Raw genomic sequence first — 22,847 nt, 5'->3', positions numbered from 1 at the left:
TGGAAAACCCAGCAACGCGGAAGCCCGTTGCCCGCTGCGGAGTTCCACTCGTCCCAAAAGCGGAGAGCCGCAACCGTTCCCGCTACCGCTCCGGACCGGTGACAACTTTCCCGTTCCTACCGGAACAGCAATACTGTAGGGCAAAGAGACCGGCTGCTGCTCAAACTGTCAGTGGTCAAATCGAAGCCAGGCAAAAGGGGGGGACGCCAACAACGTTTACGCCAGAGTCGTTGTCACTCCACCGTCGTGATCGTGGCTTGCTCGCCAGCAATACTGCACAGCAAACCAGAGAACCGATAACGAGACAATCAGACGCAAGCACTTTACATCTCAGTGCTCTTACACGGCCCAATATACCACCGCGTATTACTCGGCATCAACCCGGCCCCAACATACCTCAAACTTAACACCAGAAGCCACACACCACCAAGTCGTTCTGTGGGCTGCCGACTCGACCACCATGTCGGGTCAGTCGAGTGCCTCATCACCCCTTATATCGACCCGGCGCCGCGCCTGTACTGCGTGTCAGCAAGCGAAGCGCCGCTGCGACCAACGGCTTCCCCGGTGCGGCCGGTGCACCCAAAAGGGGTTCGAAGACTGCAACTACCCGTCACTCGAAGCCGCTGTGGCAGCGGCGGACTTCAACTTCTTCACAGACGTCCTAAGCGGCTCCGCGGGCACGCCGACTGACTCCCTTCACAATATCATGCCCGTCCCCGTTGTCCCTGAGACTGACAACTCGTGGGCCCTATACTACAACAACGCCCCGGCGGCCGCGCCAACACCGTCACCTTCTCTTATGGCGCCTACCAGCGACTGCCTATCGCGAGACGCAGTCATGTACTGCAGCGAACAGTTTCGGTCCTATCCTCGGCGGTGGGTAAGCCAGAACGGCGTCGCCCCCTTTATCCACCCGGCGCTCTACCTGCCCACCACGAACGGGGCCGACGGCCTGCCCCCCGTGCTCCAGGACTGTTTCTGCGCGTGCGCGGCGTACGCCGCCAAAAACGACGAGAACGCGGCGCTGGTTCTCGGCGTCGTGGAAGCAAAAGCCACGGCGCTGCTCTACGTCCCCGAGCAGGCGGCGTGGACGTTGCCGCAGCAGGTTGCCTCGTTACAGGCGCTGGTCATGTACCAGATCATGCGCTGGTTCGACGGCGACATCCGCCAGCGCGTCCTCGCGGACTCGGTCGAGCCGTTACTGGCGACGTGGACGTCGGCTCTCCAAGCCCGCGTCGGGACCGGCGTCTTCTCGGCCGAAGAAGCCATGCCGTCGTCGTCTAGCGTCATGTCGGACTCGCACATCCCGCCGCAGCACCAGCAGCCCTCTTCGTCGGCGGGATCGTACCCGCAACACGACCTCTCGCCGGATCACTCGCGCTCCAATACCCCCGGCGCCCGCCTCACAAAGGAGGAGCTCAACGCCGCCTGGCGGCGATGGCTGATGGCGGAATCGATCCGACGGGTACTCGCCATGGCTCATCTTGTTAGGGCGGTGTACTCTACGGCGAAACAGGGTGGCGGCGGCGGCGGTAGTGGCGGATACGGCAGTAAACTTGGCGGCGCGGGCACAACAGGAGGGCCCGGACAAACACAACAACATCACACCGGCGGCGGCGGCGGAGGACGGGGTGGTGGTGGTGGCAGCGGTGGCCACCAGCCCCCACATCATCATCACCACCCTCTCGGTCTCGCGGACATGAGCTTCACGGCACAGGCACGTCTGTGGGCCGCTACCACGGCGGAGCGGTGGAACCGGTCCCGGGAGGGCGATACGGCGTGGTGGGTTGGGCGGATGGACTTTTCGGGCCTGCTGGCGCTGGCGGACCCGAGGGAGGTGGACGAGTTTACCGTCATGATGGGCGTCGTGTTTCGCGGCAAGGATACGATTGAGGATTGGGTTACGCATGGGCCGGGGGGTATGTGAGAGGTATCTATTGCGGCGAGGGGGTTCTTTATGCGCGTGAGTGAGACAGGAAAAGGTAAAAATAGAGGGAGAGAGGTCGGAGAGAGGAGCGGGGTTGAGAGAAGTCATACCCTGATATTCTTGCATTGAGTTATACTATGCTGCCATATAGACAGATAGAAGAAGACGAGCATAAGAGGAAAAAGAGGAGGGTTTTTTTCTACAGATTCCATCGCGAGATAAGCATTTCAAGGCGAGCCTGGCGTTTCTCAAGGGCGGGAATGGGTGGTTAGGAGGCAGGGGGGGGTTGGGGGTAATTCAAAAAAGGGGGTGGAAATCCATTTTCATATACCAAACTTCACTCAGCATCTGGCAGCATTAGTTTTTTCCCTTTAATTCACAAGCATAGCGATGGGACGACGAAGATAGAGAGAGCGTTTATCATAATATCATTTTAGGGCATGCAGTCTGGTTTGGTCATCCCCCCTTTTTCCCGTTGCTATCACCCTCTCTTCAAAACCCGGTGTAATGTGAGCAGGAGAGATGCAGGGCAGAGGGGGGTTGAGGGGGAGGGGGGGGGTAGCATAGCGACAATGCCTTGTCTATAGATTTTCCGCATTTTACGAGTGTCTTACGATAACGAGGTCCGGTCTAATAATATACCAAACCAGAAAAACTTGGAGAGAAAGAGAATGGGAAAGAGAGAGGACGTCAATGTGGTTCAATATACCATTTCAATGATGGTACATGATGCAACACCTTACATAAAGAGAGGCGCATTCAATATAGAAGGCGAAGAGTATAACCGCCAGATTACTTTCCCTATCTTCTGTCCATACTGCCATAACTTGACAAACAATTACTCAATAGTGTTAGAGCCGAATTGTATATCTTGTGTGTATTGTATTGTGCCATCTCCGTTGGAAGCTCTATCCAGTCCTGGCTGATCGTGTTCGCCAGCAAGCTTGGAGAAAAGTTCCCTGTACGAACGCCCCCCATGACCTTCACAAGTCTCTTATCTGAAGTTACTCGAGCGAGAAGACATCGCTTGCTACCAAAAACATGCACAGTAAAGACAAAGCACAAAAGGCAAAAAGACGTGGGAGGTTCATGTCTGATTCATTAGTCATGATCTATTGTTGCAGGTGCTGTGACTGCAAATGCCTCTGGGACTCTATGTCATCTCTTCCCCTCCTTCTCTGTTTGTCCTCATATCCGCACTTTCATCGGCGGTGACCCTTTTTGTCATTAAGAACCAGAATAGGCAAAAAACCAAGAGGGTGTGATGTGTCATGAAAGAAGGCCGCGCCGTGCCTCCTTTGCCGGCGCAGGTTACGCAGCCAGGCCAGGACCATCTCCTCTCAAAATATAACCGGTGGGCGCAAAGAGCAGTGCAGGTTCGTAACCCAGGGCCAGAAGCCGGTGTTCTCAGTGGTTCCTCACCATGAGGACGTCCACATCTTAGACACTCCGGCTTTTGAACGAAACGCTGCGATGCTAGGTGATGAGCCCCTTATTCCAAGGGGCAAGCTATCCGAAAAGGTGGTGGCAACGAGGTTTCAGTGCTCAAGCCGTGAACGCTTAGCACATCTTGTACTCGCACTGGCCCTCAGCGGCACGAGTGGGGTCCTCGGTCAAGAACTTGTACTCAATCTTGATGTCAAGGTCACGGCGGTTTCTCTCGTTGGGCTTGACGTGCAAGGTACCCTTGACCTCCTCGTTAGCGTGCATGGTGATCATGTCCTTGAGGTAGAAGACAGTCTGCTTCCAGTGGGTGTACTTGGTGTGGGGGCCGGTAGAGAAGCGGATGGGCTTGTGGGCGGCGGTGAAGTCGATGTCGAACCAGGCAACGAGGGCGTGGATAAAGTCATCGCGGCGGGCAGAGAGGTGGAAGGGGGAGGTGAAGGCGAGGTCGGCAACCTGGCACTTGTAGAGGTCCAGGGTCAGGACAGCTGTGGGTTCAGTAACCACCGCCTTCATCTCGACCGTGTCAACCAGGGGCTCGGCGAGAGCAGTGGACTTGAGGGGGCTGTAGTCAAAGCCGTAGACGTTGTCCCAGACTGTCTTGTGGTCAGCCTCTGTTTGCACAATCCAGCGAAGCTTTGCTGAGGCAGTAGTCGTGTGTGGTACTGTAACTTACATCCAATCTTCTCGTCCTTGTAGTCGCCATCCTCGATACCAGCAACGAAGATGGTGGCCTTGTCGGGGAAGATGAGACCGTCGGGGTTCAGGTAGCGGTCACGGGCGTAGAGGACGGTATCCAGCATGGACTCGTAGAGAAGGAAGTAGCCCATCCACTCAGAGATGATGATGTCGACCTTGGGGAAGGGGAGCTCGACCTCCTCCATCTTGCCCTGAATCAGGGTGATCTTGTCGGACAATCCGTTGACGGCAACGATCTCGCGGGCCTTGAAGATGATGGTAGACATGTCGACACCGATAACGTGCTTTGCGCCAGCCTTAGCGGCGAACCTGTGCAAAGAATACATTGTTAGCAATCGAGCTTTGTTGAGCTGCACAGTTGTGGCATTTTGTTTGAGACAGCCGAGCGTACGTACATGGACAGAATGGCGGTACCGCAGCCAACATCGAGGACGACCTTGTCCTTGAAGAGGTGCTTGTTCTGAACAATGGCGTTCATGTAGGAGCGGGTGCGGACCTCATCCTTCAACATCTCCTCGTGGATGCCGTGGTGGTCGTAGCTGTGCAGGAGCGCAAATGTTAGCAATGGTTCTGGGGTTTTGCGGTGGACAACTCTGTAGCTCTGCTGTCCAGCTTGCTGCCATACCTCTTGAAGTAGTGCTGCTCAGAGTGCTCCATGCTCTTGAGCTTCTGCTCAGCAGCGTCGACCTCCATATTGTCGCCTCCCATTTTGATTATTGGTGTATGTGAAATCTTCTTTTTGCGACGACTTTTACCGTCGAAGCTCTCTGGGCCGAAGAAGAAGAAGAGACGAGAAGAAGAAAAACAGGTCGGCTTGGGGTATGTGTAGGATGAATCGCCAAATACACTGGAAAGGATGAGGAAGGAAAGAGAATTTCAGGGTGGGAGAGAAAACACGGGCAGAGGTAGTCGCGCGGTGAAGAAGGAAAGGGTCGGCGGGGCAGGCTGGGCACTGGACCGGGGGAAGACTTTCAACACGATCGGGCAGAATGGACCTGACAGAGACTGGAGGGGAAGGAGGGACTGGCAAAAAAAAATAATCAATCCTGATTGCGCCTCGCAATGCCCGTCACCGCCTGCACCCTGCATCGGGCTCAGTCTCCACAACCCACTTTCGGCCAGACCACCTCACCCACCCGAAGTTTTTTTTTTTTTTCCTCCCTTGGTTTATTTTCTCTTTTTACCCACCGAATAGGTAGCTTTCAGACTGTTGACACTGGCAGACCCTTACTGCCGGCCCGTTCCTCGCCCCTTGCCAGCGCACTACGTTGATGGAGTTTAAGGTGTGCGGGTCCGAAGAAGCTTTACTTCAGGTGTACATGAGTACAACGAGGGGCAACATTTTCATGCTTCCAGCAAACGAGTTCATCTTGTTAAACACCACAGCTTTAAGCACAAGCTTGACTGGAGTATCATGTAGATTCTTTTACAAGACTAGAGGAGTCAAAAAACAACAGACCAACAAAAGCCATCCAACGCCGCGCTATGCCAAGTACCGTTAATCAGAGTGTGCCTCGGTCCTTAACACCACCTCTCGTGTGGTTCTCTCCACTTGACCCCAAGAATATCAAATATCCTCTGCTCGTCCTGGCCCTCAACAAGCTCTCCTTCAGTCAACTTGGCGCGTCCGGTACCTCTCATCACATTCTTATAAAGACCTCTTTGGTTGAGTCGCATTCCCTTCTTCGATGCCAGCAGTCGTATGCTGCGGTTGAAGATGTCGTTGCCTGTGAAGTAGATCAGTGCCGCCCCTATTTCGGCTTCTGGCACCACTAGGAAGTCCACACGTCTCCAGACTTTCCGGTACTCTCGGTCGTTAAAGCCTTCAATCTTTGGCAAAACGCAACAGCCGTGCCATTTGCTTCCGTCATTGTCCCTGGATCCCGCGAGCCTGGCGACGAGAAACCTTTGCGCTTCAAGTACCCCAATCAGGTCCCGCAGGAAAGGGATCAGTTCCGATGATGCCATGGTCCCTTTCTTCGTGACGATGAAGTCGATATCCCCACTGCTTTGAGCCCCGCGACGATAGCTGCCTCCGACGATGATTTGAACAGTAGGGTCCAGCTTGGCTGCCTCTGACCTGACTACCGCACTTAACCACTTCATCTCGCGCCTGGGGATGCGCGTGTTGAGGTCTTCATAGTGATCGATACCAATTCGTTGGTTCACAGTCAGCTTTGCTTTTTGCTTGAGGTCATCGAGCGTTCGGAATCCCTGAGCGATGTAATGGCTCGCCTGTGTGCTCCCAACACCGTAGATCTTTAGGAATGTCTGCAGAACCTCATCCATCGGATCCGACTCTGCATTTTCCAGTCGTTTGAGGCGATTGGTAGTTACAATCTCCTCAATCTTGTCTGCCAACCTTTGGCCAACACCAGGCAGTCGAATCGCCTCCTCAGCGGTCGAAATCTTGGCGGGTTGCCGCTTAAGCTGTGTAATGGCTTTTCTGTAGGCAATGGGTCGCCATGTGTCGTTGATACGCTCGTAATAGCTGCACATCTGCTGCAAGATCTCAATTGTGCGGGAGTTGGGATTGTGCTGGTCGCTTCCTAGAGTGCCCCCTTTATGACACGTGAACTTGTCTTCCCAAGTCATTTCTTTTCGTCCCCTAGTTCTTGCGACAGCTCTTTTCTTCCTTTGACGTTCGTCATCCGAGCCTTCACTGCCTGATACGTGTTCATGTAACTGCGGCGATGTTGCAGAAGCATCATCATCGTCGTCATCATGCTCCAGTGGCAGATCTCTAAACTGCTGCAGCTGGGAAATGACGTGTTCAAGCTCATCTTCTGGTGTAGAGGTTGACTTCTCTGCTATGGCAGGGACATCTTCGTAAGATCCGACATCTTGTCGAAATGCAGCCTCACGTGTAGCCGTTGATTGCACAGCCTCTGTGATATCTCTTAGGACGAAGGGCTCCGCAGTATCGGTCGCATTTCCACTTGTCCTTCCAGAAGACTCCTGACTTCGAGATGGAGTTGATGGCGGTGGAACGTAATCCCACTTTTGGGGATTTGTCTGCCGCTTTTTCAGCGGCAAGTCTCGCGCCGTTGTTCCGGTTGAAGGCTGAACAGTCTGAAGTGAAGTCTTGGGTTCCGCCGAGGTTGGCGAAGGTGGCGACTCAGGACAACCAGATACCTGATATTGCTTCTGTTTTGCGTTGAGCAGTGTCTTGAATCTGATACAGTCAAGCGGGAAATCCTCGTTCAGGACGGTGTACGATGACCCCTCGCTTGCCGAACCGAGCACATTCTCGATGCTCTTCCAGTCGAGGCGCCTGTCGACAATGACGTGCGTCGCATTGTCAAGAGATCTGGTCCACTGGGCACCAAACTCTTGCGCTTTCCGAATCCGAATCTTCCTGGCTGGCGCAATGTCATCATTTGGAATGAAGTGGAATCGCAATCCACGAAAGATCTGCTGCGCCTCGGGTAGCACCTTGATGGGCGGCTCTCTCTTTCTTTTCTTCATCGCGGCGATGGATGGCGAGTTATCTACGCGATGCGGCAATATGTGTCTCGTAAGAGGAAGCGGTGTGGTAGCGCTTCTAGTAAGACTGGCCAACGGCTGAAGTGGTGGTCGAGCCAAAGTTTCTGGAATAGGCGTGTCTTCGATGAAGCTGAGGTCTTCAGTGGAGGGTTCCTTCCTGCCGGGACCCTTGATCTCGGCAAGTGGTGTCCGCTCGATGACTTCCTTCCGTTTTAGTTCTGTGAGAGGCGCTGATGCCGGAGCTGAAGAGGTCCGCCTGGGGCTTACGCGCCGTTGTGGCTGTTGTTGTTCTTGCTGGCGAGGAGGAGAAGGATGAAGGAGAGGCGGCTGCAATTCCAGCTGCGGTCTTTCCCTGAGTGGCTGGCGAAGTTGCGCCGCGGCTTGAAACGCTTTCAATTGTTGTCTTGTGCGTTGCTCGGCCTCGTGAAAATCATCGTCGTCATCCTCGCCATCCTCGCCTCGCCTGCCAATAGATTCAAGCTGGCGAAAGAAACGCGCTTTGTCTCTGAAGGATGTGTTTGCATCGGCCATTGTAGCAACTGTCGTCAAAGAGGCGCACGGGATACTTTTAGCTTCTCGTGAACCAACGTCATGTCGGTGGCGGTACGTCACTGTTGCCTAGGAGTGGTGGAACAATGGCGACGGAGATGGATGGAAAGATAGAGTGATGCCTGAGTGAAGTCGAGAGAGAGCGGCACACACACCAATACGGAATAGGTAGCTTAAAGGTGAGTTGTCATTTGACGACGTTGTGTTAATGGATGGAAGGGATGGATGTCATTCAAGGACGGGACCCATGAATACCTGGAGGTACTCTGTAAGGTGTTGGAAATGGCCAAATCTGGGTGCCCTGTGGGGAAGGATGCCGCATTAGTGCCGTGGCCACCTGCAAGTCATCCAATTAAGGTCGCCCTCAGCAGTGAACACTGACAGTTGCCCCATGTGAGGAACACAACCCAGAAGCATTGGGCATCTGATAGGCAGAGGGCTACAGGGCCAAAGGGGTATGTGAGTACAATAGACTGCTTCCAAGCGGGTTTGACGCCCGCCAGGTTGCAACCGATCGACCCAAGCACCCAACAAGGGGATTCTGCAGCAAAGCGGCTTGGCCTCGGTCAGCAGCGCGGGGACCTGCAGGATCCGGTGGGAGCTTCAGGTCATCAGGATTCCTTCCTTGCTTCCAGTTGCCGTAGTGAATTAACCTTCCCAACTCAATCTGAATAGAGTGAACACTACCTGCCTCAAGTACGTCAAACCACGTGTACTCAAGACAAAACTACAAAGAGACTCAAACCTACCCTTGCGGGCATGACTTAGTAAGTACAATAGATCGCAGCAGCATCGACTTCTTAGCAGCGGGCCAGTGTTTCGTCTATTGAAGTTGAATAAAGAAAAGGTGTTTGTTTAAAATCCTGGTCTGTAGGGCGAAAGAAATTACCCAAAATCGTGACGGGCCGGTCTGGCTTTTTTGACATAATTACAAGGACAGATGCTCGAGAGTACACCGTCTCATTCTTCGCTTCCCATGGTATCATCGTAGCTTTAAATCCAACTAATATATACAATAACATTTTCCTCGTGTCCTCATTCTCCTAGACTGTGGCGTTTCGCTCTGCCACTGTATCGTACAGCTGTCACTCGGCTTTACGGCTCGCCTGGCTCGGCAACCGCAAGCTGAGGCTTCTCCTTAGTTGGACCAGCGACAGTGCCATGAGCTGATTATGGTGTCGTTATGTACAGCGGGGCCGTGTCGAACTAAGAGCGTGTGCAGCATTGGTGCGCCGAGGAAGGGCGATGAGCCGTCAGTGTTGTGTAAAACCCATACTCATCGCGCTTCATTGCGCGTGTCCGAATTGTGAGGGATATTGTGATGACCCGGCAAAGTTGCGGGCATCCATCAAGGGAATGCTGTTGTTCTTCTCCATCGGCTGGAAAGAAGCCATATCGTTGGAGTAGCGGCTAGCAGCCTCGTTGTCCATATCGTTGAGCACCTCTCGAGTGAGCTCGACGTAATCGTAAGCGAACTCGCCAATTTCGGCATCGTCAATACCCAAGATCTCTGCCTCTTCGGTGGCACGGAGACGAAGGCCGGGAATCATGTTCATGATGAAGAGGATAGTGCAAGTGCCGACAAAGGAGTAAGCGCCACCGCTGAAGGAGTCAGCTAACTGATATCCGAGCTGGATCCAGTTGTGGTTGATCCAGCCTCCGTCAATTTCGGAAACGCCATCGAGGTGAGCAATATAGTTGGCAGCAAAGAAGGCAGTGCAGACATTGCCTACGAGACCGCCAATGCCGTGAACGGCAAAGATGTCGAGAGCGTCGTCGATTCTGAGGATGAACTTGAGCTTAGTCGCGTAGTTGGCGAAAGCCGCACCAAGAATACCAAAGGGAACAGCAGCCCAGACAGGGACGTATCCTGTATCAAGTCAGCTAATCAAGTTTTGCATGTTTCTTTGCTGTGAATTAAACTCACCGGATCCTGGTGTGATGGAGACCAGGCCAGCAACGACACCGGAGCAGAAGCCCACGGTAGACCACTTGCGTTCCAGCCTGTAGTCCAACACGCACCAAGTAATACCGCCGACGCAGGCTGCCAGGTTGGTGACAACAGCGGCAAGAACAGCGCGAAGGTTGGCAGAGAGAGCTGAGCCAGCGTTGAAACCGAACCAGCCGACCCAGAGGAAGACGGTGCCGATAACAATGTGGGTGACATTGTGAGGTCGGTAGTTAAGTTCGTGGGTGCCGTGACCGCGGCGCTTGCCCAACATCATTGAGTAGGCCAGAGCGGCTGTACCAGACGCGATATGGACGGGTGTACCTCCGGCGAAGTCGAGACCACCCATCTTGTTGGACCATCCACTAGGGTTCCACGTCCAGCAAGCAATCGGGTCGTAAATGACTGTCGCCCAGATAAACATGAAGATGACGCAGGGGAGCATGCGGCCACGTTCAGCGACAGCTCCAGTCGCGAGAGCAACGGTGATGCAAGAGAACATGCCCTGGTAGACGGCGAACAGAAGATCGGGGAGGCGGCTTGAGCCAACAGAGGGACGGCCGAGAACGTCCTTGAATCCAAAGTTTGAAAGGTCTCCAATGAATGCACCAGCCGAGTGGGAGAAGGTTAGTGAGTAACCCCAGAAGAACCATTGAAAACTGGTGACAGCCGTCGCCATGACGGAAAGCCAAATGAGAGAAAGTGCTGATTTTCTCCTCGCGAGTCCTGAGTAGAAGAAACTAGACGAAACAGTGTCAGTTGGTTGGGTTCCCAAAGCTGTCAGGATGGAAATTGCCCATACCCGACGCCAGGAATCATAAGCAACACCAGCGCGGTGGCTGTAATCATCCATCCAATGTCACCAGTCTGTGCCTCTTTGTTAGCAGCCGTACCACAGGAAGCATATATCTGCGCTGAGGGTATTTGAAAATGACGTACCTCATACCAAATGTTCAGATCCTCGGTGAGAGAATCTCCTCCTGTGGGACCAGAACCATTGTAGGGTATGAGATGAACATGGTCGAGGTTTTCGAGATCGAGAGGGGATGCCATCGTGACGGTATTGTCGCCGCCGCCGCCGCTATCTTATCGCCGAATCGGCAATTGGAGGGCCTGAGCCTGGACGTAGTCGTAGTCGTCGTGGATGGGAACCGAGAGCAGCACTTCACTAGAAGTTGGCGAGTTGCAGTCGACGGTCGATGATTGTCGTATTAAGAAGCCTGTCGGCTGGCTCCTCGTATGAGCGAAGCCTCGAAAATGAGCGCAAAGGGCCGTCGCAGGGTGATCGGAAAGGACAGCACTGGGTGAGACGACGGGATGAAGCAGTCAGAACGGGCGTGGGATGCGCGAAGCTTATGAATGTGGATGCCCCGGCGCCCCGACTATCTGCGCAGAGTTGCGTTGCGGGCGGCATGGCGACTAGCCCTGCTTGTGGCGGGCAAGCTAAACGGGTACGGCAGGACTCGCCCGACGGGGCCAAAAAAAGCCCATGGTCCAGAGACTCCCAAAGGAGTGCGAGTCTGTGAGAGAAGGAGGCCACAGGCTGCGGCTTGGGACGTCTGGGCTATCCCACGCAGACAGGCCCTGTCCGCCCTGGGCCAAGACCGCCGGCAATGGACTAGGGGGGGTGGCCAGAGTTTTTTCTCGGGGGTGAGGTGAGAGTGGTGTGTGTGGGAGGTCGTGGGAAGCCCTGCGAGAACGAAGCAGGGTTCCAACCAGGGCGAGCCGCGAATAAGGCCAATCGGTACAACTTGGGGTGTGCACTAGGGGGCAAGGCACGGGGGTGGACTCGTGGAGGCTTTGTCGGTTGCGACGCAGATCCATGGATTGTATCCGTACTCTGCAACTCTGTACTTGTACTACGTACGTTGGTTCTTCTTCTCTTTTCTTGCTGCGTGTTTGTACGGGTACGGATGTTTCCTCAATCCTGAAGCCTTTCTCCTGACTCCCTATGAAGCAAGTCAGCGAGCAACCTGAAGCAACGGGAATACGGCAATCGTGCTTGTCCAGTGCAGAACTGCAGGTTGGGAAAAGCAATGAAAGTAGTGCGCGGGAACAAGAGCAAGACCCCATAAGAAACGCCTTGGTAAGCAATTGGGGTTGAGCCAAGGTAGCATCCAGAAACCAGAAGGCTTGGTTTTTGATAAGACCCGACGGCTTCAAGACACAACGGCTTCGATACCATAGAGGACCGGTCACCCGTTTTCGGTCTGGCGTAGTCTACTCCATACGTCCGTCCGTCCTCACTTCCAGACCGGATCGTTGCTGACTTGTCAGACTTGTCATCAGACGACGACGAGGCTTTTCCTGCCTCCTGTGTCTGTGATACTAGTTAGTGCTTCAAGGTTCATCAAATAGTTGGTCTCAAAGTCATCTCTTCCCGTACAGTTGGATGAAAGTCGCAATCGAGAAATGCATGTGCTTCCAATACATTAATCTGACCACGCCCATCCCCAGGCCCCTGTCCAGTTCAACCAGGGTCGAAATCGCCGCAGTTTGGTTATTGGTGGGGGATGAACGGGGGAGGAGAATCCGCAGAACCACAGGCCATTGTTATCAAAGCAAGGGTCTAGTCGTAGCGTGGATTCAGATAACAGCCACGATTATTGCAGCGCGCTCTACTAACGCAGACGCCAATTGCTGGACCGAGCATTCGTAGTTCTCCTCGCCTTTCAGAAGGTCTTCTGTCGTGTACGCAGGTTGTTTGGGCTAATGCCGGCTCGACCGTTGTAACTTGTACGGTACGGATGGGATGGATACCTACCTACCACTTGGCATCCTAATTATCCTGTCGCTAGGTCTTCGTACCGACACAGCCATAACAAGACCCCTCGCTCGCTGTACCAGTGTTTCCTTCAAACACACGAGACGCTCTGGTCTGAACTTTGCAGAATGTCGTTTCTCTTGGAACTTGGAATCACCGAATTTGCCGTAAGAGAGCCCCTGGCCTAAACAGCACTGGCGGCCAGCTCCTGGAAGCCTCATCAAACGCGGTCGGGGCAGGATCCGACGCTGTGTCTGCAGATGCCGGCAGCTCATTGTTTTGCACATCACGGGCTCGGCGGTTGATCATTCAGAGGGATCATCGGCAACCATGGCTCGTTTTGTTGAATCAGCCAGCCGGCACCCGGCAGGCCTCAAGGGCAGGAGGCGGCGAAGCAAACGCAGCAGGGCAACGTGCGTGAACGTGCGAGACACAGCTGATGCTGATGCTAAGCAGGAGGATGGAATGGGCAGAGCAGCGCGTTGTAGCGGCCGCAAGGCATGTCAGACGCGGCCAGGAACAGCCGTCTACAGCCCACGAGCAGCGGATGAACACTACGTTTGCGGGCGACGACGACAACGACGACTTTGCGGCGTGCCGTCACACAGAGTGAGAAATTAGCGGCAAGGTCTTGGTGCAGCGGCCGCTATGGCCGCACAAGATCAAAAGTCGTGGAAAAAGGGATAAATTCGGATGTTCTTTCTCTTTGGTTGATCTCTCTTTTTTGTTTCGGAAGAATTCCTAGGGAAAGGGATGCTGGTAGGTAACCGGGTCTCAGTTGAAAGTCTTGGCCAAACGCCCGCGAGAGCTTAACGTTTTCTCGCAATAGGAATGAATACCTAGGCTTTGGGCGGTGCCTGACGGGCGTATCCGTAGCCGTGCTGCGTACCGTGAGAGTGCCGTGTCGTGTGTTGCTCGTTGCCCGTTGTTCGAGACGAAGTAGGGCATAGTAGCCGTCATCTCATGTCTCACTGAAACAGACGGGATTTGAGCTGATGATTTCCTGCGGCAGGGCGGGAACTCAAAGTCTGTCCCTCATGCGACGCTGGGGTCGCGAATAGACGGAAGCTGGAAGATTGACTTTTGAGCTGGTTAGAGTTGTTAGCCATTTCATCATGTCATGATTATGAATAGTGTTAGTTATTAAGAAAGATCGTGGAGAAATGACAAGTCTTGGCCTTGTTTTCGCATGTCGGGATATTTGGTGGAATTCGGACAAGTTTGAGCAACTGTCCGTGGTGCGGCGGGCTGCAAGGTGAAGGTGTAATTGCAGCCAACGTACCTGCCATGTCACGGTGTGTGGTGCCTGCCTCAACATCGACAAAATTCGCAACCAAGAGCTATTCCTTCCCACCTGCCTGGTGGTGGTGATATCAAACACCTAACGCCAGATTGGGAAAGCGAACAAGGATGGCAGGCAGTCCCGCCGCTACCATCCTGATGGGAGACCGACAGGCCAGGAGCTGCCCGAGAAAGGCAGCAGATGGCAAGGGCCCGACAGATCAGACTCCTCATCAGAGGCAAGGGCACCGGCCGAAGAGGCCGAGTAACCACATTTTGTCATGATAAGCTATTCGCCCATGATTGGTCGATAAAGCCCTGGTCAGAACAACGGCAGCCTCCCCCGGCCAGGGTCAACTTGCCAAGCACTGCTACTGTGCACTTCTGTGCTACGAATGGAAGTACATAGCGATGCCAGGTGGGGGCGAGGTCTGCATTTCGAACCTTCTTTGCTTTTTCTGAACCCCTGCCGTCAATCTCAATCCCATCATCAACTATGGAGTACGTACATCCCTCCTTGTCCACGCAACTTCAACACCTCACCTCCTATCACCGACGCCAGCCTATGAGATGCCTCTACAAGATACGGTCTTCATCATGTCCCCGTCACCAATTCTGGAGTCCTAAAATGTCCAGCCGTCCGTCCTTTTCCAATGAATGACACAGCACTGACTGTCCTTGCCAATTGGCCTCTCTTTGTTATCGAAGCTATATCGAACCAACAGCAAACTGACTTCATATCATTCCCATCATCCTTGCTTGGCAGACTGGTCAATTGCAAAGTTGCACACGCAGAACAGCCACGAAGACGGATCCTCCTTCTGATACTACACCAGGTGTAACTTTTCTCGATCCAGAAATCCTCCGAGGCGCCCACCCACCCTGTGTCGGAACTTGGTACCTACTTCCATCTCTCAATATCGCCAGTGCTTCATCTCGGCCTGCAGGGGCTGTCAGGTCGCCTTACAACCTGTTCCACATAAGCTGGCGTACCGAGTACATGCCATCGGCTGCACCAAGCCTCCCGGCCGTTGGTTTGTCAACTTCCGTTGACCGAAACTATGTACGTGGACTACAGTCTGTTCGCCCACCTTCTTCGCCTTCCAGAACCGGAATCTCGATCGGCGCTGCATCCTCTTTGCGGCAAGCACTTGGCAATACCACCAACTAGTGGTGCTTTTTATCTAGGAGATTCGTTGTTAGTTGGGCTGCTAAGGCATGGCAATGGAGTTCGAGAAGCATCAGCTCAGAGACCGTGCTCAAATTGAGCTGCCTTATCCCCCACGGTGGCCCTCGTCTATCTTCTCGCCATGAGAGGGAGCTCACACAGCCCACCACCAGGGCACCAGGGTTTGGCCACCACTTCCAGCCCAGATCAAATTGTTCAATTCTTCTCGTCATACAGTTAATGACTAGGATATCTATCTCCCCGGATTAAAGGGGTTCCAATACCACCCCCAAGAACCACCTCCGGCCACCTCGTCACGTCATTCGACCAAAGCTCCTGATCCGCACCAGGAAACCATTATGAGCTCCGCCTACCAAGTGCTTGGCCTAGACCCTCACACCCTCTCTGGCATATGTCTCCTGCAGGTGTGTATATCCGTACCTTGACAAGACTAGTGCTTGATTATCTTGTCAGCAATGATATTACCAACGGGGCGTTGCGCCCCCATCTGCAGACTACAAATGTCTTTGGTCGGAGACGACCGCTGAGCATGAGCATGATAACTGTTTACAACACACAGACTGTAATGACAGCTCGGGTTTCTTCACCGACAATGAGCTAGAGGGCACACAGACATTCCACAATCTCCAAAGCAAATACACACTGCCATGCCGTCTTGGTAATTTTGAAAGGGGGGGGGGGTTCAATGGCATCGACAGTAATTGGATTACGAAGTGTTGACTGGCCAGGAGGTGAAATGAAATCACACGCGTTGCAGATGCGGAAGCTAAGCTCTGTAACACTCGAATCTTGCTCCAAGAGGAAGCTCCTTTTCGCCGTACCCTGCGCTCGCAACTTGCTAGCCAGTAGCCACAGCGGTGGTCGCTGCTCGCTCCACAACTTGTGCTGCTATCCTCGGTCTTCACGGCCTCACTACAAATCACCATGCATGTCCTGATCTTGAGGCAACAGCACATCCTGTCCCGGAGGGGGCCAGCCAGTTATCTCCACAATGAGCCGCCCTACCGCGAGCACCGCCCTTGGTATCGGTCCCGCCCCCAGGCGTAGTGTATCTCCTGGATTCATGGGTGGAACATGCAGCTCGGTTTCCAGTTTATCGAAGCTAACGGAACACGGATATTGTACAATTCTCAGGGTTACGTCTCCCCCGGTCCTGGCGTCAATCTTATTCGCAACCAACTTCGGATCTGGAACTCTTCACCGTGGGTGAAGGCTGAAGCATGAGGAAGCAATCTCGCCTATCCGTCTAGCTATTCGGGTTTCTTCATGGAGTTACGAGGGCTTGCTTGCCCGAATATTGTTGAGAGTAAAAGTCCGAGGCTCCGTCGGCGGTTTGCCCAGCCTGACGAGTTGATAACTCATCAAAGCCCAAAGGCTTCTCTCAACCATGGACGACGCGGACATCGTGCGCACCTCGAGGGAACTGACGAGAATTAGGATATCGGGCCTGGAGTGACTGAGCAAAACAGGGCAGACATTGAAACGTCCCTAACCGCACATCTATCGCCAAGAGGGAACCCATCGGATCTCCTCAAGGGCAGTGCCGAACGACTCAGTCAGGGATAGTTGGGGAATTGAAAATTTGAACAGACGATGACTGTTTCATGGGGTTGTGCTCGAAGCCGACCTTCAACTTCCTCGTTTCCTTCTCCAAGGTACTTCTGGCAGTTCATGCTGAAGGCCAACGCATTTCTCCTGTGTCTGACGATTGAAGCAAATCTCTCCATCCCTACCTCTCCCTCTGAACTCAAATCCGGCTGCAGCGGATAGAGCGGCTTAAGCAAGTTGCGTGGGCGCCTTGGTTCGCCCATGATATCGCGCCTCCCTGACGGTTAGGGTGGGTAGGTGACGCCTTGCCTGTCTCCTTTCTGCGCTTGTGCGGACTCGTGCTCTTGCTGTGTGCTTTGCACCGCTATCGTGTTGTTGTTTATCTCTTGAGAAGTACGAGATGTACTCTTACGACCTGCAAGCACGGGGCGCCTTTGTAGAAAAGGAAGAGAAATAGAGACCCAACGATAAACTTGTCTACGATTAGGTAGATGGTAGGTCGTCCGTGTCTGACGTGGAATTATGGCAGTGATCAATCCTGCTGCAGTCTACCTTGCTCTGTAGATGTTCATTCTACCTTGTTTGCTGCCTACAAAGGCATGGAACAATCTCAATCTCTCATAGTATTATACAAGCTTTCTGCTCTAGGCTGCGGAGAGTATCCATCGCAGACACGCTGCAAAGGAACAAGCAGTAAAAGGTCATAGTAGTAGTTGGGGATAATCTGGGTAGCTTAAACTAATCTCGCACGTCTTGGGTAGACGACTGCTATCTATCACACCTTTTTCATTTCTCAAAATACATCCATTTCTGTGACCAAAAACCATCCACATCCTATTTGTCTCTTGGGCACTCCAAGTCCACTCACAACTAACCGATGAGAGACCCCCTAGGTAAAAGCCCCCAGTGACCGCCGCAGGAACACTTCCTTTGCTGCGCCAACACAAAGGTGAAGCCCGGCCGCGAGCCAAAGACGTCCTCCATGACGGCCGAGCACCGCACGCAGCGCCTCCACTGCACCGTCTTGGCTTCCTCGGCTTCCTTACCGCCGCTGGCGCTGTTGCTGTTGCTGCTACCAGCGGCACCACTGCCGCCGCTGCCTCCAGCACGAGAACTGGGAGGCGGGCCGACCAGCTCAACGCGTTTGAACACGTCAATGAACCGGCTCTTGGCCTTGCGCGCCGCCAGCGTCCGGCGATCGTCTTCCACCTCGAGGAGGTCGTAGTCTGCAAAGAAGAGCTTGGACGGGTCGGCCAGGCCGCGGTAGGCCCGGAGGTCCGTGTTGAAGAACTTGAGCAGCACGCCGAGGAAGGCGGGCGGCGGCGACGACGCGAGGAGCATGTTGAGCTCGCAGTGCATCTGGGCGGTCTTGATCTGCGCGTCGACGGCCTTTTGCGCGGCTGCGCCGGCGCCGGGCGGGTTCTTGCTCGCGAGGGAGGCGAGGGAGGTCTGGTACGCGGTGCGAATGTCGTTGTTGAGGACGGTCAGGAGGCGGTCGAACTCCTGCACTTTAATCAGGCTGCTCGAGGTGACGCGCTGCATCTTCTGGTAGGCCTTATAGAGGACGACGTGAAGGCCCTTTGCCTGGGAGGACGGGTCCGTGGCATTCTGCATCGCGGCGCGGCGCTCGTAGAACTCGATGGCGCGGTTGGAGAGGATCTCGAGGTGGAGGATGCGGCGGCAGACGGCGGAGAGGAAGCCGCGGGTGGAGGAGCACAGGAGGAGGTGGAGGGAGACGTCAGAGCGGGACTGCAGGTAGGCGCTCATCTCGGAGAAGCGCTGCGGGGTGAGGAGGGCGAGGAACTGCGGGTCGTCGAGGAGGGCGAAGAGCGAGTCGGTGAGCCAGGCGAGTAGGTCGAGGGACCACTTCGCGCAGCCCGCGAGGGCGTCGACGACCTCGTGCTCGTCGAGCGGGCTGAGCTTCTCACGGATGTTGACGGGAGTATTGCTCGCGATCGTGATGAGGATGACGACGTTGCGTGCGTTGAGGGCCAGCATGGCGAACTTGCCGCCAAAGGTCCGGGGCTGGAATATACCCTTGTATCCGAGGTGGTTGAGGATGCTCAGGCACATTTGTAGCGAACTGTTCCGTACAAGACTGTCGTGGTGGGTGTCTTCTGAGTAGTCTACCGGGACCTTGAGCATCCGTACGATCTCATTGATCCAGTCAAACGTGAAGCCTGAAAGTGTTAGTGAGGGATTCGGAACGGCGACGGGAAACAACGCACGCTTCTTATCCGCAAAGGGTCGAGCGACGGCCAGTATGTCGTCGTAGTTGATGTTATTGAACGTCGCCGTCGACGCCGCCACAGTCAGAGCTGCCAAGGTGGCCGCATACGGTGCTACATCTATGTTAGTCAAGGGCAAGAGGACACATAGGGGTTGTTTTGCAAAATACCATCTTGGTTAGAGTTTCCTATGTCTCCCAGAGGATGATGAAGTCTACTCCACTTGACCTTGCCGTCGTCTTGAACCTTGACTACAGAACAATTGGTCGGAGAGAAGGCCATTTGTAAGCCTAGAGTATCTTGTTAGCTCCATCAAGCAGTTTAGTTGCATTACTTGGACTCACATGGTGAATCATCCTGCAAGGTGAACCCCACTTGACCCAATGTCATGACTCTGTCGAGATTCATCTCATTGTAGACTTCCTGTAGAGTATACCTATCGCGGTATTCCACCGAGCCATCACTGAAGGCCAAGCAGACGACGTTGCCGTACTGGATGGTATGAAGACCAATCACGGCCTTATTGATGACTACGGGGTCGCACTTCTTGAGTCGACAAGTAGGCTTTGATGATATTAGACCAGAACTTGACTTCTCAAGGTCGAGTGACTTACAGCTGGAGCCGTTCCTGTACTATTCCTGCGACTTCCAAGCTGCTCAAAGGCAGGATGAAGACTTTGAGGCTGATCGCTAGGAACCTCCCACTTGTCGATGATACTTTGCGTTTCCTGATATGGGGTATTGGGTGTTGGCACGTAAGTACGAACTGCGAGGATGACGAGAGGAGCTCCCTGGCCATTGGGGTCCATGACCGACGGTAAAATCTCCAAGTGTGTCAGTTGCGTCGCGGCTGAGTCTACCGGTGTCGTGGATGGACCGCTGGGTAGCCAGGTAGAGATGGCGACGTGCTTCTCGTGCAAGGTAGGGTTAAGAGCTTGGCTGCCTGGCGGTGGCTTGGTATCGGATTGAGATTGTGGCAGTCCCCAATGAATGCCAACTTTCACTACTCGTATTTGCTTGTTGGTGGTGGCCAGGGCAATCCACAGGTAGCCTACTCTCTGTCAGTCACATGTGAACATATGTGCGGGTTTCACTACTTGCCCTTGTCACTGTGAAGTGCTGCATGTGTGATCAAGTCGTCGGATGAGTTGACACTCTCGAGCTCAAGTGAGGTTTCTTCGATCTTATTGTTGTTCTGAGCCCAAAACATCTTCAGATGCCCGTTTGTCGTCACACACAACAGAGCACTCTTGGATGGATTCGGGTGCCACGGGCCCCCGGCACGTACGAAGGAGCTTTCGTACCTATATTGGTTGCCATCTTTCACAGCCGGTCCGTGGCTCACCCAGTACTGACCGATCAGCTAGGTAGAAGGGTCTCGGGAGGGCTTGATGCTCACCTGTTTGCTTTGAGGAGCAAGTGGTAGCCAGTAGCTTCCGACAATGGCATGGAGGTCGTCGGAAGGGTCATGATCCCATTTCCGTGTTGCGAAGGGCCGGTTCAGAGTGATGGAATAGGTCAGAATGGCAACTCGGCCAGTCGCGTCGATGACGGCTAGTTCAGGGCTTGCTGTTGAGGCCCAGGTGAGGTGTATTATGGGGCTTGAAGGATTGATGCTGATGAGATCAACTTTTGTAGGCTCACTGAGACCCCAGTCGCCATTGTCAGGATGAGAACGCAGGAACCTGGCTTCCAGTGTCTTTCCGTCTGGTGAAACTGAAGCTATTGCGCCGGATCTGGACCACGCGACTCCCCTACAAGAATTGTGAGATCTGGGATACATTGTGCATGGTTGTGGGATGTTTCTCACTGGCAACAGCCGCGGGTGCGCAGCTCATCGATCCTTTGGCGCAGTTGTTTCGTTGGAGGGCGGGCCGTATGAAGAGACAGGCCGCCAACGCCGTCGCCAAAGAGGTCGTCGACGTCGAGCTGGTCGACCTGCATGGCCCCATTCATGCCGTTTTCGAGCATGAGCGGCATCTTTTCTTCGGTCATGTGTGCGTGCGTGTTGGTGCCGAAATATCGGGCTGGCGCGCAAACAACACTCAGGGTGTCAGCCACGCAGACAGGACGCGGCTGGAGTGGTGTCTTAAGGTGAGAGATCAAGAGGCCGGCAGAAGCTCATTTTAAGAGCCAGAAGAAGCAAAAGTTGCCGTTACACACAGTAGGATACGTGACCCCCTCAATGAGATTAACAAAACTACGAATTGCTGTTGTACTGCCTTGATGACTTTGGGGCTTGTCAAATGGTACTCCCAGATGTGGCTGAATGGAGATTGGAGCAAAATGCATGTATCCGTCCTCCGTAAGTCGATAGTTATCGTTAGGTGGATCGCGGCTCTTGAGAGGCGGACTGGGGCCAATGGAGTGCAGAGACAAAGTCCGCCAGGCCACACCTTGCCTCAGCCTCAAGTTCACCTCACGCACGCACACGCGAGAAGAGGTAAGGAGGAGTGGGGAAACTTCACATGAAGCTAGTCCAAGTTAGGCCTATCCAGATATCCATCAATAAGGCAGGAACCTTGGGAGTAGGAAACGGTGCTTGTGGCTAATGGATGTGGCTGGTGCTTCGACCCCAACTCCAGCATCTTCGAACTGCAGGTCGCACCCCATTATCAAACGCTGTGGGGAAGTTGGAACCCGTGACGTCCATCCAATGATCCCTGCAGGGTGAGAAGGGCCGGGCCCCTCTTCGATCGTGACAGGGGTGGCTGCCAAAGGACGGACAGACGTGGACAGGCGTACAGGGCAGAGACGAGGTCAGTGTTCCCGGGCAACGGGCGTCCACCCCGTCCGGCTCGCCCGCCCTGTGGGTGCAGCTCTTGTCGCTTTTTTGGCCCCCGCGACTCGGCCGCGTTTCAGCCGACCGCCTTGCACGTCGGTGGCCGCGACTGGATGGAAACACAACAGCATTGTCCATTCGAGTACTTCGTACGTCAGGCACATATGAAGTAAGTAATTTGCATTTAAGGCGCCAATCGGCGATGGATGTTTGCTTCCATCTAAACTCACCGGGCCTGTCATCAAGATTGGATTTGTGTTCGTTTGCCTGGGTCTCGGACATCTGCAAAATGACGTCGGTTTCGCCAACTCTCTTCGCGAGGCGAAATGAGAGTTATTACCGACCACTTACCCATTATTCGTGGAGGTGAAGATTCTCGCTGTAGCAAAAGACGCTGCTGCGGAGTATTTCCATCACTGTCGGGCGCGGATACATTCCGGCCACGCGTAGCCCATGAGTCGAATGAGGTATCTTGGGGTGCATCTGTGTAGGTGAGGCAGGCACGACGAGCAAGGTACCCTACCTACTTAGGTTACTGCAACTCACCGCTGCACCGACAGGCAACTCGTGCCCGTATACCACGGACAACCGCCGTAAGCTTGATACAATCGAATTTTGGTGATGAACGATAAAACAATGAGAGCACGCAGCGTGCTGGTATTTGACTTGAACGAGGCTTTGTGACGCTTCAGACTGAATTTAGTAGTGACTAGGTGGACATTGCCTTGCCCGAAGATGCATCTCCAAAAGAAGCCCTTTCTGTGGGATAAGGCAACAAAGTAAAATACAACAGCCGAGTCATTATTTCTCAAGAAGGAAGAACAAACAGCGGGGTTGGCCGGCGTCATCCTCGTCATGCCCCAAAGACAAGAGAAAGAAACGGGCGAGCAGACTGGCAGGGGAGCAAAGCCCTTCCTTTGGAACTGTCTCCATCTATTACCATTCCCTCGTCTTCGCCGGATTATACTGCGGATAGTGATGCCAGTGTCCAGGCAAAATTCCA

At 54.0% G+C, this 22,847-nt stretch overlaps 7 protein-coding genes across 7 annotated transcripts; 3 read left to right on the top strand and 4 right to left on the bottom strand.

Annotated features, from left to right (window-relative positions):
• Window positions 1-460: 460 nt before the first annotated feature.
• Window positions 461-1,927, top strand: CPAR01_05135 (uncharacterized protein; the record flags this gene model as incomplete). Its single annotated transcript, XM_060489414.1, has 1 exon — window positions 461-1,927. The coding sequence occupies one exon, from the start codon at window positions 461-463 to the stop codon at window positions 1,925-1,927; it is 1,467 nt and encodes a 488-aa protein (XP_060350880.1).
• A 1,560-nt stretch (window positions 1,928-3,487) lies between these two features.
• Window positions 3,488-4,777, bottom strand: CPAR01_05134 (protein arginine N-methyltransferase; the record flags this gene model as incomplete). The annotated part of the gene is made up of 4 exons (XM_060489413.1): window positions 3,488-3,966; window positions 4,047-4,378; window positions 4,465-4,608; window positions 4,695-4,777. The coding sequence occupies 4 exons, from the start codon at window positions 4,775-4,777 to the stop codon at window positions 3,488-3,490; spliced, it is 1,038 nt and encodes a 345-aa protein (XP_060350879.1).
• An 813-nt stretch (window positions 4,778-5,590) lies between these two features.
• CPAR01_05133 (uncharacterized protein) lies at window positions 5,591-8,086 on the bottom strand (the record flags this gene model as incomplete). The annotated part of the gene is made up of 1 exon (XM_060489412.1): window positions 5,591-8,086. The coding sequence occupies one exon, from the start codon at window positions 8,084-8,086 to the stop codon at window positions 5,591-5,593; it is 2,496 nt and encodes an 831-aa protein (XP_060350878.1).
• A 1,304-nt stretch (window positions 8,087-9,390) lies between these two features.
• CPAR01_05132 (ammonium transporter) lies at window positions 9,391-11,105 on the bottom strand (the record flags this gene model as incomplete). The annotated part of the gene is made up of 4 exons (XM_060489411.1): window positions 9,391-9,974; window positions 10,032-10,792; window positions 10,855-10,919; window positions 10,992-11,105. The coding sequence occupies 4 exons, from the start codon at window positions 11,103-11,105 to the stop codon at window positions 9,391-9,393; spliced, it is 1,524 nt and encodes a 507-aa protein (XP_060350877.1).
• A 306-nt stretch (window positions 11,106-11,411) lies between these two features.
• CPAR01_05131 (uncharacterized protein) lies at window positions 11,412-11,711 on the top strand (the record flags this gene model as incomplete). The annotated part of the gene is made up of 1 exon (XM_060489410.1): window positions 11,412-11,711. One exon carries the CDS (start codon window positions 11,412-11,414, stop codon window positions 11,709-11,711), a length of 300 nt encoding a protein of 99 aa, XP_060350876.1.
• Window positions 11,712-13,146: 1,435 nt separating this feature from the next.
• Window positions 13,147-13,429, top strand: CPAR01_05130 (uncharacterized protein; the record flags this gene model as incomplete). Its single annotated transcript, XM_060489409.1, has 2 exons — window positions 13,147-13,229; window positions 13,273-13,429. The coding sequence occupies 2 exons, from the start codon at window positions 13,147-13,149 to the stop codon at window positions 13,427-13,429; spliced, it is 240 nt and encodes a 79-aa protein (XP_060350875.1).
• Window positions 13,430-17,704: 4,275 nt separating this feature from the next.
• On the bottom strand, window positions 17,705-21,180 carry CPAR01_05129 (RNA polymerase II Mediator complex subunit Sin4; the record flags this gene model as incomplete). Its single annotated transcript, XM_060489408.1, has 7 exons — window positions 17,705-19,176; window positions 19,233-19,352; window positions 19,407-19,626; window positions 19,677-20,113; window positions 20,173-20,413; window positions 20,462-20,816; window positions 20,873-21,180. Coding segments are annotated over 7 exons (3,153 nt in total), but the record flags the coding sequence as incomplete, so codon positions are not given.
• Window positions 21,181-22,847: the final 1,667 nt, after the last annotated feature.

This window comes from Colletotrichum paranaense, assembly GCF_030867605.1.
Source record: "Colletotrichum paranaense strain IMI 384185 chromosome Unknown Scaffold_4.1, whole genome shotgun sequence".
In the NCBI taxonomy this organism is placed as follows: Eukaryota; Fungi; Ascomycota; class Sordariomycetes; order Glomerellales; family Glomerellaceae; genus Colletotrichum; species Colletotrichum paranaense.
This window is presented reverse-complemented; position numbering and strand designations above follow the sequence as displayed.